The sequence below is a fragment of the Bactrocera latifrons genome, unplaced genomic scaffold (genome assembly GCF_001853355.1).
Source record: "Bactrocera latifrons isolate USDA-ARS-PBARC rearing strain unplaced genomic scaffold, ASM185335v1 scaffold_35, whole genome shotgun sequence".
Lineage (NCBI taxonomy): Eukaryota > Metazoa > Arthropoda > Insecta > Diptera > Tephritidae > Bactrocera > Bactrocera latifrons.
The window spans coordinates 1,507,731-1,526,796 of NW_017536990.1; the positions used below are offsets into that span (position 1 = coordinate 1,507,731).

Below are 19,066 nucleotides of genomic sequence, written 5' to 3' on the forward strand. Positions count from 1 at the left end.
TGAGCCTCATTAATCTTTCAATTCACGCCTTTGTGTATTAGTTTATCAATTAGGGCCCATCGAACAACCATGGATCCGCAGCAAGGGCGGAAGGAAGGGTGTTCTTCGTACTCTTACCGTGGTCAAGCAGTAAATGTGAAGTGCTAGCCTGTGGAAAGTTTAGAGTGATTCGAAATTGGTAAAGCCGTTATGCGTGCGCAATCAGTTGTCTCAATGTGAGTGTAACTTTTAGAGGGCACAGGGATTAATTTTTGACGCGCCAGACCCAATCGTTGCTTGAATGAACATAGATACCTACCATCAAATCCAGAGAGAGGTATTTTTTATTTCCTCATCATTTTCCAACCCATTTGTTGGGTAAAAATGGTATACAAATTAAAGTAGGGGTGATAGCTTTAGACTCCACTTCTTTTACACTTATGATTTTCTTACCGCTGGAATTCGAACCTACTATGATTACTTTTAGGTCTGATCTCTGCTCCTCACACGTCGGGAAAAAACCATAGTTAAAATTTTAAAAGTCATCCATGTGTCGAAGCATTTCTAGGTTACCTCAAATGTGTTGAAACAGCCTTACCATTCCAGCCAATTTGTCTGGCTCACCAAATGTATGATATCCTAGACCTCAGTCTAGTAAGCGCTTTATATCTTCCTTTCAGCAGACATAAAATCAGCACCAGAAGGCAACCAGCCTTACAGTCTTAGCCTACACAAAAATGTGATGTATCCGACTACATGGCCTAGGCACTTGTATTGATAGAGTGTTAACGAGTAGCGAAATACAAAAATAAAAAACTTTTGTTGCAACCTCTGCAACAGTAGGCTCGTACTCGCTTGCTTTCCATACAAACCCATATTATTCTTTTTAGATTCTTATTCCTACAGCTTCAGTGGGGTTCGGTTTCCTTGCCAGGTACTACTTCAAAATAAATTCCAACAAATAGTACTTCAAATATAGTTTTGTACTTCGCAGCTTTGTTCTGCAAAATATCGTTACGCCGTTGCTTGGCATCCTTTGAAGCAATCGGTAAGCCGAAAGAAATAATCCTTCCATCCTTCGAACGCCTTCCAACCGACCTAAACTCGATTTAGTTATTCGCTGCCTTGATTTTCGGAGGTTTCATTTCAATTTACTTTTTATTTATGCTTATCTTTTATTCTAACTTTCTTTAACACTGAAAATAGATTTTTCTGCTCCACAAGTTGACAACTCACGTACGCGCAAATAAATAAATCTTTGCAATGGGCTTTGGTCGGCCAATGTGCATTTACAAGTGGGTTGATATGTGGGCGTTGTCCATTGTCGGCCACTGTAAATTTGCAAATTAAATATGTATGTGTGTGCAGTTTGCAGCAAACGGCTCTTGACATTGATTCTATTTGATAAACTACCTGGCAATGGATGTTGGCGCCAACGATTTGCAGAAAAAATAAATGTTTACGAATTATATAAATGAATTTGAAACATGAATAGTATACTTGTGTGTGAGTGTGGGCGATTGGATGGACTTTGGCACGATTGTTCAGGAAATTCTGTTAGCTACTGAAAAGAATTGGTTCACTCTCATAAAAATTAGGTTAAGAATGTAATTTTGGATCATATAACTTGCTATAACTTTCGACGATGTTATATCTCCGGAGCGCTGAATCTTTCGTGGTGGTGGTTATCCACAGTGAGGGTAGGACGGCGATACAAGCCGTGATGTCGATGTACTGTAAGGAGGTGTCGACTTTTTATCTCTGGCATCAAGTTACTAAAAGATTGGCCTAGTTTGAGTGCCTGGCCATAGTTTAATTGCAGGAACCTGCGAAGCTAGGTCAGATACTTCTGTCTCACTAGTTGCAGAGCGGGCTCGGCAAGTATTAGTCAACTAGCAACTGCATGATCGCAATTCCTCTAATCCAGGGTAAATTGTAATAGACTCCGCGTACCTCAGATTTTAACAATAGATTACACACTGGCTGATCGAGATTCATGTGGTATGATTGAAAATTTAGCCGGAAGTCAGTTGCATAGCTTCTTGGAAGCCTTTCCAAATGTCTCTCCTCTGCCAGATCAATAAAATACCTTGGATCTCACACTTTTAGATAATATCTAAGAAGGTTTGTGATAAGTTCACAGCGTATTGCCGAAACAACGTATAAAGAACTGTACTCACCGTACTTAGCAGTCTAAGTGTGATCCTCCTCCATCTCGATGGATCAACTACCTAACCCATCCTAACTTACAATGACACATACTTTTCTCTGCAAAATAAATTACACACATTGTGTATTATCAGAATAAAAGGGAATAAATGCGTAAATAATGAGTGTCCCACTTAAGCTCCCCTAGAAAATTACTAAAGAAGACTTAAGGTTAAAACAAATTATGACTACAGCTTTGGCCTATTTTAATAATAGATCTATGCATACAAAATTTTGTGATTTTTTTTACAAGAGATGTAAACGCAAAGTTGTTTACATCTACAACAAATGCAAGCCAAAAAACAATATCGAATCATCACTGGAGGCATTTAGATACTTTTTCGTTGAATTTCTTTAGTTTGTGGACTCCCTTCTTATTTCCCTTTCCCGCTTTTCTTATATTTTCAGGAAGAACAAAATTAGACAGTTTCGTCGAGCTTATAACATGTATTTAAAAAAATAGTTTAATAGCAATTTTGCTGTATTGGCTTAGTAAGAACTAATTTGAAAATCTAATATTTCAAAGTAAAGCTACTTTTTTAACGATTCGGGTCAAATATGTTGAAAAGCTCGCTTAAAGGATCTCCAAATGTAAGTTACAATAACTTTACAAACATGCCTAATAATATATCTATATTCTATGTCAGTCAGCTTTAGTCGATAGAAGAGTCCCAGCGAGCGCTATCGCCGACAAATCCGCTCTCGGGATTCTTTCATTGAAATCAAAAATAAAATTTCTTATACACTTAAGTAAATTTGTGAGTATGTATAGGGTATAGAAATAAATACAAATGCTATAAGCAACCACATATGAGAGGTTTTGGGCTTTATTATTAATATTCAAAAGCGATTATGTTGAAAGTAAGCATCTGAGATTTTGTGAAAAAGATAGGCGGGCCTGTGAATTGTGCTTTGATTTGCCGCTGCACAGTTCAACCAAAAAAGTAAAGAAAATAAAACACTTACAACAAAAGCCAAATGCAAAGGGAATTATGAAGGATTCAGCAGGGCACGTGCCTCGTTGCAGAGAGGAAAGATCATTTGGCCTGTAAAGTGGTGCTTCTCGCAGCACTTAAAATATATCTTGTTTTTATAAATATACTTTATGATTGTATGCAACATCATAACATACATATATGTACACATGTATGGGTGCGGTTGCTAATGAATATTATATAAAGGCTTACCAATGACTTTTGGATTGTGAGTAACAATGGCAGTCACAAAAATAGTAAATTACTCATAAAAACTAAAACAAATACACAAGCACCGGGTGAGGAGCGGTGAAGGGAGCTCGCTACTAAACGCCGTAAATACAATTAAGCGCACAGTTGTTAAATTATTTCGACTTGAATACAAAAGAAATGGTTATGTGGTAATATCTAAACCATATTTTTATAACAATTTCCGATGCCAATGACATTTAAGCTTTCGCTTTTGTCAACTACGTGATTTTTATATTACAACAAATTAAAATGTAGGAAAATTTTCAAACAGTTTGCAGCACAAAATTTCAATAATCAAGCTCTGCACTAGCGCTTCTATATACATAAATGAATTAATTGTCGAAAAATTGGGCGCAAATAGCGATTTGCTTACTCCATTTAGCCGCATTCGTATAAGTCGTCGCTGGACGAAAGAAAGGTGGAAAGGTGATAAAAAGTTCGAAATTATGAATAGACTTACGCCTAGGCGCCTAAAAGCGGTATCACTCCTAATTGTGTTTGGATAGGTGAGTGTGTGTGTTTTATTGTCACATACATATACTGGAACTTTTCTACAATTGGCAATTCACCAACGAAATGCTCCAGTTTATTATAATTAACAATAGTTAGCGGGTTAAGTGGCAGCAACAATTACACTGAGTTGTTGTTATAGAACTGTAAGATGCTCATATTTGTATTAGTGAACCCAGTGAGAGGAAGGTTCCTCATATTAGTTGTAAAGAAAATATTTTATTCATTTTAGACTTTTAGACATAAAGACGCATCGTTATAAGAAAAACACACTCTTTCAATTTAATTAAGATAATTTAAATATTGACCGATATTTTCGGTATAAACTCAACCGGAAGCTAAAAAATGTTTCTATTAGGTATAAGGAGACTGAGGGAATTATTGCACCGATTCAGGCCTTTTTTGGGATATTATTATCACATAACAACCCAATGGCAAGAAGTTTGAAAATTTTGGAGATATACCTTGAATATTTTGGGAGATATATACATGAAACCCATTAGAGGCGGCTTCAAGTCCACTTTTTGAAAATGTTCAAACCGCAGGTGACCCTTCTTTTTGCGCTCTTCTGTCAAATTACAGTTCTATAGTCTAACTCTCTAGGAGTGGCACTAATCAGATTACTTGCTATATGGCAATTCCGATGTTAGAGTACTCGTCTTTTCTAATTTGTTGTTTTTTCGCATCCGAGTTTCAAACTAGTTGTACCCATGATTCCAAATCATTTGTGTAAATTGCCTCACGGAGAACGGATAAATCACTCTGATGATGAACGAAGACTACGTTGGTCTTCTGTTGATAGTTATAACTTCAAAGTACGTAGTAAAAACTTTGTCTCTCTAATGTATGATGTATGTTGCTGGAATGGGAGACCACTTCAGCTCGCAAAATGCACGATTCAGTATCAACTAATAAAGGGACGATCATAGCTTTGATGGAAAGATCAAATGAATTCAGACCCGGTGAACCTTAAAAACTATAACTGGGGCATTCGCCTATAATGACGACTGCCAAAGACTTATCGACGATGTCAGGAACGATACTCGGTTTTAGTACCAACTAGACCATATATAAATAGACCATATATGAAATATCACTATTAATGCTCTCTAATGGCGATAGTTTGTATTTTTATCTGGAAAACATATGATTTCTCTCAAATCTTCAGGTGAAATTACATATAAGAAGGCAGTCAACAGCTTAATGTGGAGTTAAAATTTAAAAATAATATGAAGGACAAGTATCCTAGATCTCCGCCTCTGTTAATTGAAGAGAGAATAAATGTACTCAAAATAAGAGTTTCGACCCGACCAGTTAAAATACTATGGAAAACAAATTTGAACGACTATGTTCCATTTTTGGTGGAAGAGTCACTTTAACAGAACATGTCAACAATATAAGACACAAATTTTAAGTTGCGAACATATTGTTGAACCTTCTTTGTGAACTTACTTAGTGAAAGCGTGCAAATAAAAACACTCATAGACACTATTAGTTATTATAGAAAATAAATAAACCTATAAAAACCCCTTGCGCCACCCAACTGTAAGAGCATTACAAAAAACACTCCTCGCAGCGTCGAAAATGTTTACTGTGTCTTCGCTATAAATGCCATTTAAATGACAAAACATATGTCTAACAATAAAAATCTGATTCGTAGCATTATAGTTAAGAATTACAAGCGAATTCAAGCGCATACCCACCCATTTTAGAATCCCCCTACACACACACACACAAACCAGCTAACACACCACATTACTGTAGCACAGAAGCTCGACTGGGTACTTTGACAAATGGCTTGTTGAAACCCAAAAAACTTTTAATTTATGAATTTAGGCTTTCCATTTCGGATAGACGCGTTCGAAATATAATCGGTGCTAACAACGCGCACACCAACACACACACACACGCACCCACAAAACGTCTCGACTATGATTTGCCGTTTGTCATCGCATAACACTTCAGCATTGCATAATCCTTTTGTGCTTGTGGCAATGAACTTTGCCGAGTAATTAGAGAATTTGAAATGTTTTGATTTTCGGCCACTTGAACTTCCTCACTTGCCTGCCACACATTTATTTACCGAACTTTCTTTGATTGTCACTGAAGAAGTAACCAGCATTATTAAGTTTTGAGTGATTTTAGTATTTTGTGTGGGTATTTTTTTAGGTATGTGTGAGTGTATTTATGTCGCCAATTCATTTATGCAGCTCGCCTATGGTGTAATTGTTCTCACTGTTATGATTTGATTGTTGATTTCTCAGCGTTGATAATTGCAAAATCACGTTTTCCTTCTTTTTTGCTTTTCTTCTTCAGGGCACGCAGCTCAATCTTTTAGTCAAGTCTTTTTGATTGCACATACATATACGTAAGCATATACACACATATATTGTTATGTCTGAATGTGTGATCTTTCCATATTCTCTACAAAACAACCAAGGGAATAATCTATGCTTGTTACAAATATTTATGTTGTCATTTAAGATGCTTTATAGTTGCTATTATGTACTCACTTACTACTTTGTCCCCCAAAAATCCCGTGGATTTTTACACTTGAAAAAGTACACATCACTTTGTTTTTATTTTTGGCTTAAATATATTAGTGATTGCGTAGTTCCATTGAACTCATGACTGCTCCCACTAGTAAAATAAATATATTGCTCATATGAGGCGCCTTCATTGCATATTTTATATTGACTTTATGTGAATACAAGCATCTACATATTTCATCAACATATTTTCATGTCGGTATTAAAGTTTGGAGCCTAGAATGTGGATATTCTTCTTTGGAGGATGAGACAGGTTTAGGAAAATATTTGACTTTGACGTTACAGTTATTGAGCCTAGTGAGCTTTGGCATCGCCATTGCATTATTTACACATATTTTAAGACTCCGCAGTCAAATGCTTAAAAAAAAAAATGAAATATTATTGAGGTATACCCATCGCCGCCAAAAATATAGGTCGTATACAGCTGCATTGATTACCGTTTTCTCGTGGATGAAAGCTAAATCATCCCTGTGCAATGATCAATGGTGGGTTGGACGGTTTCTATTGGTATTGACGGCGTTGCTCCGAAATTTGTGTAATAAGTAATTTCTACTTAATAGAGTAATTTCTACTTAGTCCTAACTTACAAAATGCGTGTATGATTTACACGCTATTACTTTACTCTCTAGTCCAATCCGAGTGGATCGCACACGGTGAACCAGCTCCAAAGCGTGAAAAATGCAACGATCGGCTGGTAAGGTTAATTTTTATTGGCCGCCTTGAAAAAAGAAGGACCATCAACAGCGACTGTTCTATAGCATTACTGAAGCGTTTGAACGACAAAATCGCCTAAAAACGTCGATGACAAAAATCCATGGATTTAATTTCGAATTGCTTTCGTATAATGAAGAGGCGATCGCCGAAACTGAGGCCTATTTTGAAACAAAGGACAAATCGTGCTGCAAAAATGGTATCGAAAAGGTGGAGGGTCCCTATATTCAGTATCATTGAAGAGAACTATGTTGATTAAGAGCACAATTTTTTTGCTTTTTTTATTGAAAAAGTATTTAACAGTGAAGTTTTTCAATAGTATAAAGGTCGCTTGAATCTCCTGAGTCTAATTTGCTTCAAGCGCATTGTCAGAAGATGACCTGTTAACCGATACCAGGCTGCCATGTGGAGATTATCTCGAATAACTCTTAACATTGTTATTGTAGAGACATGAATTTTCCTTAACAACATTTTTTGTGTTCTAAGGAGACTTCTGCGAATGAATGGTAGAATTCGATCCAACAATGGGAAGACGATCCCTTCTCTTCTATCAACTGTATGCATATCGGCAGATTTCATGATACATTGGTTAAAATATGAAGGATATGAGTACAAGTTTGAACATTAATCAACTAAAAACTCAGTTGTTTCTAGACCGCCGTAATTCTGCTCGGTAGGTTTCAGCTTTGCCTCTTCACCCTTTGTCTCTGAGAGTGAAATCCATGATAGCGCTACCCAGTTGAAATTAAAAAAGTTCATAGCTATAACTGCTTGATATTTAGTTCCTTTGACAATGATACTCATCACTTTTTTGTGGATCCCTATCCCCTCTCTTATTTCACTTTCTACCTGCATAAACTTTATGTGAATGGAGATTTTCCGGTGATCCTTATGTAGATCACCACGTTCACCATTAGTTTTCACTAGCCAATTTTGGTTTGATCTCTATCCGGGTATCTTTGATATGCATGTATTGCACTAAAAACCAAAAAAAAACAAAAAAAAAAAAAAACAAAAAAAAAAAACAGTTGCCGAATATCACTCTCGTCTTTTACTGAGTGCCTCAACTCTCGCTCTCTTAACTGTATGGCACCAAGCTCGCACAAACTCATTTACATACTTTCATATCCGAGCACTCCAAGTCACTGTTAAACTGCTACGCATGCAAAATAAATTCTTCGAGCGGTCGCCACTGCCTAATTGAAAAGCGCAGGAGCAATGCACAGCAACAACCACAACGAAGCTACGATTGCAAAGCGAAAAATGCGCGCGCCAACCTAAACACCCGCAATCTAGCAAAATACTTTGTTGAAATGAATGAATTCATCAAGCGCCGGTGTAGTGGTAGCAGCTGCTGTTGTTGTTGCGATTAGCCCTGCTGACAGTTGTATGAATTTGTGTACATAGCGCCTCACTGTCAATGCCATTGCCGCAGAGTTGGCAAGTCGCTGGCTCAACCGGTGTTGTGCTGCGGCTCAGCATAACGTCCAAACTCTGGCACACATACATACACAAACGCGTATACATACATGTGGGTGTTGCGGCTGCATGCGCTCGCAGCTATGTGTGTGCGCGCTGCTTGGTGGTGTTGGTGTGGTCTCTTCATTGAATTCTTAATAAATCAAAGTGAAGAATATAAATGGCGAGTAACGCACCCGAAACAGTCGCAGTTAGTAATATTCAGCCAACGGAGCCTCACAGTGGAAGCGAGTGCGAGCTTTGGTCTGAAGCACCATTTCTTTTAGAAAATTACAAACCACCAAGTCAACCAACAGACAGATAAACGAATTAATAGAACAACCTACAACAACAACAAACAGCGTCGACAATAATTCAACGGATTAGCGGAAATTGTGCAAAAAAACCAACAACAATTTACCAAAAAGGATTAATGTGCATTTTCGGAATTTGTTTGCGCGAATTTCAAACGAACTAGTTTTTGAAAAAAAAAAAAATAATAATAAATTCAGCAAACGAAAATTGAAAGTGTGAAAAAGTGACGTTTGATTTTCAGGAAAAACTTTTTTTAGAACTTCGTGATATTTTTTTTAGCGTGGGAAAGTTACGGGTGTCGTGAGCGTGAGGGAAATATGTGGAAGCACACTTTACTCTTAGTGTGCCTCAGTGGCTGCTGCCTGGCCGGACCCCTGCATGGAGTTAAGGTGTGTTGGAAGAATTTAAAAAAATATTACTTTTAAATTTGCAGGGTAATTTGAAAGGAAATTTAGTGAATGAACGAGCCGGATGTGGATAAGAGTGCTTCACTTATAAGTGTGTTCTTATCTTAATGGCAGTCGGAATTGTATTGGTGAGGAAGCTGAACACATAAAAACTAGTAAAGCACACATCACACAAATATGTATATGTATTAGTGTGCCTCACTGGCTTTCTTGATGCATTTATGCACTTCCGTCAATCGTCGTGTGCCATTTGTTCGATTACAAACGGAAGTAATACAATCGTATGCAACAAAACTCGCAGGCAATTGGTTGGTGTGCGAGGAAAAAGGTAGCACCCAGCAATTAGAACCAACAGCATGGTTTAGGCTCCAAGTTGTTTCATTCATTGAAATTCCAAACGTTTAGTTGTGCCTTTAAGAACGTCGCAGACAAACATTTAAACACAGAGTTTAATTCTACTTTATATATGCGTGCAAACATTCTCTGCTTTCACGGTGGCTCACTTTTTCGCTTCTTTCACCCTGACTCATTCGGTTGCCAGATTTAGTCAATACTCCTCGACAAGCCAAATATGTTAAGAACTTATGAAGCAAAGCAGAAATTTTTAAAACAAAAAACGAAAATAAATGCTGCAGCGATCAGCGTTTCCTATTCGGTCGTGTTGCAAAATGGTTATTCAGTCGCTGAAATGGTTGCGCTCCACTTTTGGGCTTCCTTTATGTAGTCTGCGAATGGTCGGTATAGAACTTACACTTTGGGTACTTGAATGTATACCCATTCTGCATAATGTCAAGAATTGTGGATTGCACAAAGAGGTGGAAATGAAAAAAGTTTTTTGGTTAGGGGGGTAACTTAAGGGGCACAACCGGAGTGAGAGTGCAAAAACGTATATTTTTGAAAATTTTTTAAAAGAATATTGATAGTATTGAAATTTTTGGGGCATATTCATATATGTTTGAAAAGACGCAGTGAAATTTTTAAAATTGCGAAGTTTAAAAAAAGTTGAATTTACCGGGTCCAAAAATAAACCGATGAAGCTTGTTGAACTGTGCAGCTTCCATTTGTAGTACGTTGTTTTGAAAGATTTTTATCCTTCTCAACGGCTCTCTAGCAACCTATTTCTTTCTTATCTTGACCGGTGGATTCAAACTTTGTAATAGTATTTGTAGAAGTGCTATTAAAACAATAAAAATATTAAATAAGAACTGCATACTCTCCACGCTTCAATATTTCGATCTATTCATAGTCAAATCCGGGGCAGTTCAGATTCTTCTCTATTGGATTTTTATTTCAGATGATATAGAAAATCTATACACAAAATACCAACTTGACGAACTTAGTCGATGTTCGGCTGTCTGTCTGCCCGTCCGTTCTTTTCTACCTAAGAGACTGCTCATTTGTCGACACCACCGACATCAGACTATTATAGCATGTAAGTAGCTACCATATAAACTGAACGATCAAAATCATGGTTTGGGATGGAAACCTTTTTTTTTTATTTGCTTTACGATATTTGGCACCGATTATTATTTAAGAACGGTGTTATATCAAAGTATTTGTTTGCCACAGTAATTGATCGCTCAAAATTAAGTCTTGGTATGAAAAATTATAGCTTTGGAATAATCGAAAACAATATTTGTTCTTGTATTCGTATGAGTTGATATTTTTCTACTCTTGGCCGATTGGCTCGAGTTCGATTTTCGAAATTTTTTACTAAAACCATACATCTAAAACTTTCCTGATAGAGCTTGAATTACAAATTGCGTATTATTTCGGCTCCGTCATAAAATCATGAATAAACTATATAATTTCATGCAATGTTCGATTGTACTGAAGTTTGATACTTACACTCTAACCAAATTAAATATTTGGGATCCCTTTAAGAGTGGTTCGATTTTGAAATACAAATTCATTGGTGTTGCTCAAAAATGTTGACGTTAAAGTTTGAAAATAAGAGAACTATAGCAATATTATGGTGCTGATATATATTCCTTCTCCACATATATTAATAATACTGGAAACACCTGCTTTAATAAAATCTTATAAATCATACAGATTATTAGAATTTCGTTCATAAGAACTCAATGTTCTCACATAGTATTCAATTTCGTAGCGTGTATTCCATTTATTGTCTACTTTATCCATGTTGATCATATTAGATAATGTCTATATAGATTTGCTCATATCACAGTTGTTCCGGACTACAACTATATTAGTTTGTCAAAAAAGTCTTGCGGTATTTTGCCAGAACGAAAACGTTGAAACCATCGTTGTGCGGTGGAAATGGAAACTGTATCGGGTCCATAAACTTTACAAATTTTATTGGCGGCTTGAGATGAATTTTTTGCCTTTATTGTAGTAGTACTGTAAAATATGCCGTATTTTCTCTTTATTTTGCTCCATGTTTGAGACGCTAAAACTCACGAACGACTTAAAAGAAACGACAATCAATCAAACCCGTGTTAGCGCGTAAAATGAGCTTTCCAAAAAGGTATAGCAGGACCCGATGCGACGAATAAAACTAGAACTACGCGCTCTCAGCGCAAACTAGGGAAAATACCGCTTTTGACAACCTAATATATCCTAAGAATTCGATCAGAAGACCAAACTATCACAAACCTTATATAAATTTTTATATCGATTTGAAGAATATAGCTTTCAGTTTCAAAGTTTTCAACATTTTATGTCTCGAAAAATATCAGGGTTTAAATATACAGATTTGCTGATTCCCATTTGACACCACAAAAACGAAAAAAAAGCCTAAAAAATTATGAAGCAATAGGGGTAAGCTAGATACTCCAATACAAAACAGATCGCAAAAAAAAAATTTCTTCATATAGAGATTGTTTTGACTAAGACCATTTTTTATTACTTCCAGTTAAGACGTTTTTCTAGTAACTAAAAATTAATCAACCATTCTTTAAGTCCTTCATAAATTCAACTGACTAACAAAGGCTCTCCATTGACGGCCATAGGTCATAAATCATTCATAAATCACTGCTTCCACTGACTCATTGACAGCCAAAGTAATCAACTATTGAAGAGTCTCATTAAAATGCAACAAATCATGGTGACTTTTACACAAATCGGAAAGTACGCAATAAAAAGAAATTAATACCAATAAAAAAACGCTATAAAAATAAACAACAAAGAAGCAAAAACCATTCAAAGCTGTTAAGAAAAAATAATGAAATATAAAAACTTTAAAAATAAATAAATAAGTCGGGGATGTCGCAAGAAAATGCAGCCGCTGAACGTTCAGCAGTCGAACGAAAGTTTATTTACAAACGCGCGCAGGTGCAACCGACAGCCGTTGAGGCGAAAAGTGTCAAAACAACGCAGCGCAGACGCAATACTTACCAAAAATATGCACCCTAATGGGCGACATTTCAACAACAACACACACAAGCACACATACTGATATATATTTGTGCGTTTGTGGTTTCACCTCGCACCTAGCGCAGCAAAACTAGAACAGCAGGTGAAATTTTGTTTTGCAATTGCTTTTTGCCGCCCATAACACCAAGCTATCAAGCGACGGTGCGGCCGCGCAACTGTTTGTTTCGATTACAGTTGCGCCATTTTGCAACCAAAATTGACGATTCGCTCGAACCGTCGATTGATTTCCAAATTCCGCCACATTTCACCCACCAACAACACAACGGGCAGCGGTAAACTTCGCAGCACGCACGCCGAGCGACTGGCGCCCGCGGTCACGTGCGCATATGTGACTGTGGCGCAGCGTTTTTGGTAGCTATGAGTCCGTGCCTACTTGAAATGCAGCGCAGGGATTACATAAATTTCGTGCATGCATAATAGCAAAGTAATGAGGAGAAACTGATGGATAGATCTGGTCTAGTGGGGGCGCTCTTTGCGCTGCCACTGTCGTAGGCGTGAACTCTTTCTTCGCAAGAGAAAAAATAATAGGTTTGCAATTTGTCTACTTTTAGCGAAATGTGCCCGTGCTGCGTGAAGATGATGCCGAACTGGAGCGTCCCGCACCAGAGCCACTAGCGCCTGAGTACCCCGAGATGCCGTCGACCTTGACCTTGCCCAGCAATGCGACATCGATACGCGCCGACATCACTGATAGCTTCTCGTGCGATGATAAAGTTTATGGTTATTATGCGGACGTGGAGAATGACTGCCAGATATTCCACGTCTGTTTGCCGGTAACGTATGCCGATGGCAAGGAGAGTACATTCCGTTGGAGTTTCATCTGTCCTGAAGAGACGGTATTCAGTCAGGTAAGTTCTTTCTGCGTAAATATTTCACTGCATTATTCAACAACATCAATTTTGCTTTTGAAGGAATCATTCACCTGTATGCGTCGAGAAGACATTGCCTTCTCATGTGAAGACTCTGTTAACTATTATGAATTGAACCGCAATTTTGGTGACACAGAAGAACAGAACGTTAACTCCAACAATGCGCAAGCCAATGAGGAGCAAGCGGAAGCCCAACCCGCGGAGCCAGCTGAGCCCGCCGAACAAGAAGTGGAACAAGCTGTTGCGCCACAAGCAGCTGCTCCAGCACCACAACCAGAAAAGCCAGTTAAGCCCGTGAAGGTGCAGAAACCCAATCGCAGAAAGCCACAACCGAAACCACAACAGAACCAAGCTATTTATCCCACAAATAAACTGCCATCCATTATGCCACTACGCAAGATGCCCAATGTCGGTCCCAACGCGCTTGTTTCTGTTCCCGCTGAGGTAGTGTCCGTACAAGCAGCTGAAAAGGATGAGGTAAAGGTAGTGCCACCTCGCTACAAGAAACGTCCCGCTGTCAATAGCGAGAAAAAAGGCATTGAAGAGCCTGCTCAACCTTTCAAGGTCGAGCTAGTGCATACTGTCAGCAACCCAGAATCATACAAACGCAGACGTCCCACATTTGCCCACAAAAACAGTGTTGTTACTAAAGTTTCTGAAGAGGTACCTGTTGCCGTCGAGACCGCCCCCGAGGCTGTAGAAGTTGCAGAACCTATTGTGCCAGCAGTTAAATTCGAATCCAACTTAGATGCTAGTCCGGTACAAGCACAGAAAGAAATTGAAGCGGTTGAAGAACCTGTAGCGCAAGTTGCTGTAGAATTTCCAGTTGCCGAAGCCGAAACCGCAATCGTCGCAGATGCCGAACCACAAGCTTCTGAAACCGGTGAAGTCGCCGTGGAGCCTGAACAGACTTTGAAAACTATCGCCGTACAGCCACATGTTCCTGATACCGAAGCTACACAAGCGGAGGAAGCTTTTGTGGCGCCAATTGAGTTAGCGCAGTCAGTTGTAGAAGCTGAACCTGAATATGCGGCACCAGTGGCAGAAGAAAAAATTAAAATTGAAGAACCTATGGCTGAGGAACTTTCCAAATCCGAAGAAGCCCCAGCGGAAGAGAAGATCAAAGTTGAGAAACCAATTGTGGCCCAGTTGGCAGTACCAGCAGAAGTAGAGCCTGAAAACGAAGCACTCAATAAAGAACCTGTTGCCGAAACTGTTGAAGATAAACCAACTATAACTGGAGATGCTCTTCAAAATGTGGCAACAGAAGAAAAAATTGAGGAAGTAGCCGCTGCGCAGCAAATCAATGTAGAAACACCAACACAGGCTGAAGAACAAGCTCAACCCGCACAATTATCCGAAAACAACGAGGATCAATTAGCTGGGGCATCTGAGCCAGTTGCTCTGGAAGCTGAGCCCGAAGTGATTGCCCCTGTTGAAAATGCAGAGGAATCTTTACCTGCTCTGCCCTCACTAGAAGAGTTAGAAGAACAGAAACCAGCCAATGCTGTTGAAGTTATGCCTGCTTCACCGGAAATGGAGCAACAAGATCCTATTGTACATCAAGCTTTTGAGGGTAATGATGCCCATTTGCAAACTGTTGGTGGTTTCAAACCAGTAGACCCCGAAATGGCCGCTGAAGCTGAAGCACTTATCTCAGACTTCATCAATACCCTGAAGAGCGCACATCCTAATGAGAAACCCATTTTACCAGAGTCAGTGGAAGAAGAAGTACCAGCAGCTTCTGCTGAAAGTGAAGATACTAAAATTGATATTATACCACAGACCGAAGAGAAAATTATAGAAGCCGAAGCGCAGCCAGAAGAAGTACCCGCTGCAGCTGAGACTGAAACGAACTTATTGAAAACTGTAGCTGCTGAAGAACCATTGGTTGAAACAGAAAATGTCCCTGTTGTAACAGATAACGAGCCGGTCGAAGAAGAGGAAGTTAAAGTTTCACCGCTCCTTAAATTCCCAATCTCCAACAGTTTCGCCTCCAACATGTATCAAATTCCTGTTACAGTCATTCAAACACCCTACGAAGAGGTACAAAATGCCGAAACCGAAGTGCTAGAACCACAAGAACATATTAATGCTGAGGGAGTGAAAGCTGAAGCACCAGAGTCTGTAGAAGAGGCAGCACCAGCTGTAGCAGAAACTCAAGAACAATTGAAATTCGTGCCAGAAAAGACCGAAGCAGAAATTATCCCAGCTGAAGAAACTGAGCCAGAAGTTCAACCCGCCATTGTCGAGTTTGTTGAAGCCACACCAGAAGCTGTACAACCAGCTCTGCCGGAAGCTATGGATACTGTGCCAGAGACTAAATCGGAAGCAGCACAACCCGCCGCTCCTGTAGCTCTCCGTCCGATCAGCATTGACGATATTGTTGAGTTGGTTAAAGAACGCTTAGATCAAGCACCTGCCGATGAGAAAGGCGCACCTATGGAGCTTATTGTCGACTCCAGCAATGCCGACAAGCCTGTTGAATTGAAATTTAGTTTGGAAAAAGGGTCAGCGCCGCAAGAAGTATCAGCTGAACAAACACCTGCCGAGGATATCATTTTTCCCATTTATCATCGAGTGTCCGAGCCTGAGGTCAGCGCTGTCCAAGCACCCGAAGCTATCACTGCAGAAGAGCCCAGCGCTTTCGTGACGGAGCTCAAAAAGTTACCAGTTGAAGCTGAAGCCGTACAAGAGGTAGTAGAACCATTAGCACAAACTGCGGACCAGGCTGTGCAAACGAATGCCGATGAACTTGAAGCTAATGTAGCCATCAAGTCCGCAATCAACACTGAGACTGAGCAGGAAGCTGAAGCTGTGCCAGCGCCAGTAGCCTATGCGCAAGAAACTGAGAGCGAAGCTGCTGTCGTGTCAGCTGATGAGCCCGTTCAAACCGAGACCGTCGAAGCTGAAAGTGCGAAGGCAAATCGTGCCTTAAGATCGCGCAGTTTGACCAAAGCTAAGTTAGATCCACGTAAACGTCGCTTTCTCTTTAGATCGGATGCCAGTTAGATGCTGCAAACACCTTTTTTTATGCCCATTGTGAGCACACCCTGTATGCCGCCCATAAAATTCCTACAGCTTAGGTTTCTAAATTTTCACTAAAAAATACACTCTGCTTGACTCCACTACTGCCACAAAGGCAATTATCGTTTGGGACTGAACGCCTTATCCTCGACTTTTTTTTGTGTGCTGGGTGTCACAGACGGTGGACTTCAGCGGAATCGCAGAGAAAAAAAAAAGTTCTACTCAAATCTTCTTTTCTTATTTAAGTTAAACTAATTTATGAATTTAGGTCTACACACTACTTTTTTTATATGAAAAACTATAAAAAATGAAAAATGCAAAATTTAGAAAAGTGCGTGAAATTCACACAGTTTCGTTTGCCGAAGCCATATAAAAGAAGAAAATAATTTATTTTGTTGTTGGAGGCATTTTTGTTCAATGCAAAGAAATAGAAGCGTTCTTAAGAACGCTAAGGAGCTGCATATATACACATACCTACCACATACTCACAGATAGATTTATTAAGAATATGTTTTAGAAGTTCCAATTTGCTTAAGTTGAACAAAAGTGACAATCGAATAAAACTAAAAATAATAAAAATTATATTTGAATCTTTAATTCATTTATGGTAAATATACGGTATGTCCCATGAAAAAATTAAATATTTTGTAAATGTCCGGCACATAGCATGTAAGTAAACAGCGCACTCCTACAACAAACCAACAACAATTTCTAATTTCGATTTATTGGATTAAGTTTAGGCAATGAAAATTAAAATAAAATTTAGAAAAAAAAAAAACTATATTCTAAAAAAATTTCGGAACCTCAAGCATCGTCATCCTGTTTGTTGGCAACAGTCGTGCAAAGGAATGGGTGCTTTTACTTTACTTATTGGCATTCATCCTTTGGGCGATTGCTGTTGATGATTATTAGCTGCCAAAACCCGCTGCGCCTTTTTTATTCGAATCGAAATATGTTATTTAAAAAGCGAATATTGTGAAAGATTCTTAACTTTTCGATTTTACAAATTATTTTTACGAATATTGACAAAAAGCGAAATATTAAAGAAAAGCGTAAAGAACGAATTATTTCTATTTTCAATTTATTATACTCGAAACATTTAAACATATTAAATTGGCTTTTGAAATTAAACTATCTTTAATTTAGATAGCGATTTGTTATTTCAACGATTGAAAGAACTTCTTTTTCTCTAAGCGGACGGCTTGATTTGCCTTTGTAGAATCCGAACGAAATTTTCGAAAATTATTTTAATGAAAAAAAAGAATTCTAAATTAGAATCGCAAATTTTTTCTCGATCGTTTCGAAAGATATTAATACTAAATTATTTAATTTTTACTTATTTTTTGTCAAAGTATATTAACAAATTTAATGCTTCTTCCGAATTACACAACACAATTTGTGGTGAAGCACACTCACTCTCTTTCAAATAACTTTGCTAAATGATCTTCCAAACTGAATTTGCTTGATTCAATTCAAGAATACACATAAAAGTACCGTAATAACTAAGTATGAGCCGATCAAAACAAAGACAACGCTTACAATTAATCGCTAAACAGCCCAAATTGAAGCAACGTTGGGGACGAAAGGGTTAAATACTTCAGACTTTAGACTTATTGTAAGTTGAACTTACCATAAATAAAATCTCTGGTTTAAAACAGAAACACATTTCTTTTAGTTCTTATATTTTTAATGACTTTAAGCATTTCATATAATCAAATTTTAAAAAGAATACAAAGTTAATACAAAATAGAAGAGCTGAGACCCGTGCATATAGATGTGTTTGGTTTATATTAAATTAAAATTTCGAAAGCTTTATAAGCATGACCAACATTTTTATGGAAATTATAATTTTCAACAAACTATAGTGTCCACTTTGACTTGTATTTCAGTCACCATTTATTGGCAATAATTCTACGCATTTGTAAGACATGTCCGAAGTTATTAAATGAGAATTAATAGACAGTCATTAACAAAGAAAATTAAATGTTATCCACAAACCAAACCAATAAAAAATGTTCACCTGCAATGCTACCTTTTCTATTCCTGAGAGATTTTATCTCCACAAGTCTGTTAGTGGACTTTGACACGAAAGTTTTTCCGACGGTTTTAACCATGAAAAAAAATTGGATAACGAACTCGTTTTCAAGGGAATCGATAGACGAAATGGAATGGATACGAAATCGTTCAAGATGTCGCTGAATTTGTTTGGAGTCGCTACTTTATAACGAGCGCAAGTATTTGAAGGTCAAACGGCTTCAGTGAAGTCCTTGAAAACTTACCTGATGGGAGTTGTACATCCATCTCTGTTGTTAATGACGATAAATTGTCGTGAGAGAGATAGCTGACGAGCTCAACAACGCTTATGAAACAACTCAACATATTTTGGTTAATAGTTTGGGTATGAAACG

At 38.1% G+C, this 19,066-nt stretch overlaps 1 protein-coding gene across 1 annotated transcript; it reads left to right on the plus strand.

Moving 5' to 3' along the window:
- Positions 1-8,845: 8,845 nt before the first annotated feature.
- Positions 8,846-17,242, plus strand: LOC108971665 (titin). Its single transcript, XM_018937902.1, has 3 exons — positions 8,846-9,345; positions 13,314-13,610; positions 13,674-17,242. The coding sequence occupies exons 1-3, from the start codon at positions 9,274-9,276 to the stop codon at positions 16,641-16,643; spliced, it is 3,339 nt and encodes a 1,112-aa protein (XP_018793447.1). The 5' UTR covers positions 8,846-9,273; the 3' UTR covers positions 16,644-17,242.
- The last annotated feature ends 1,824 nt before the right edge of the window (positions 17,243-19,066 follow it).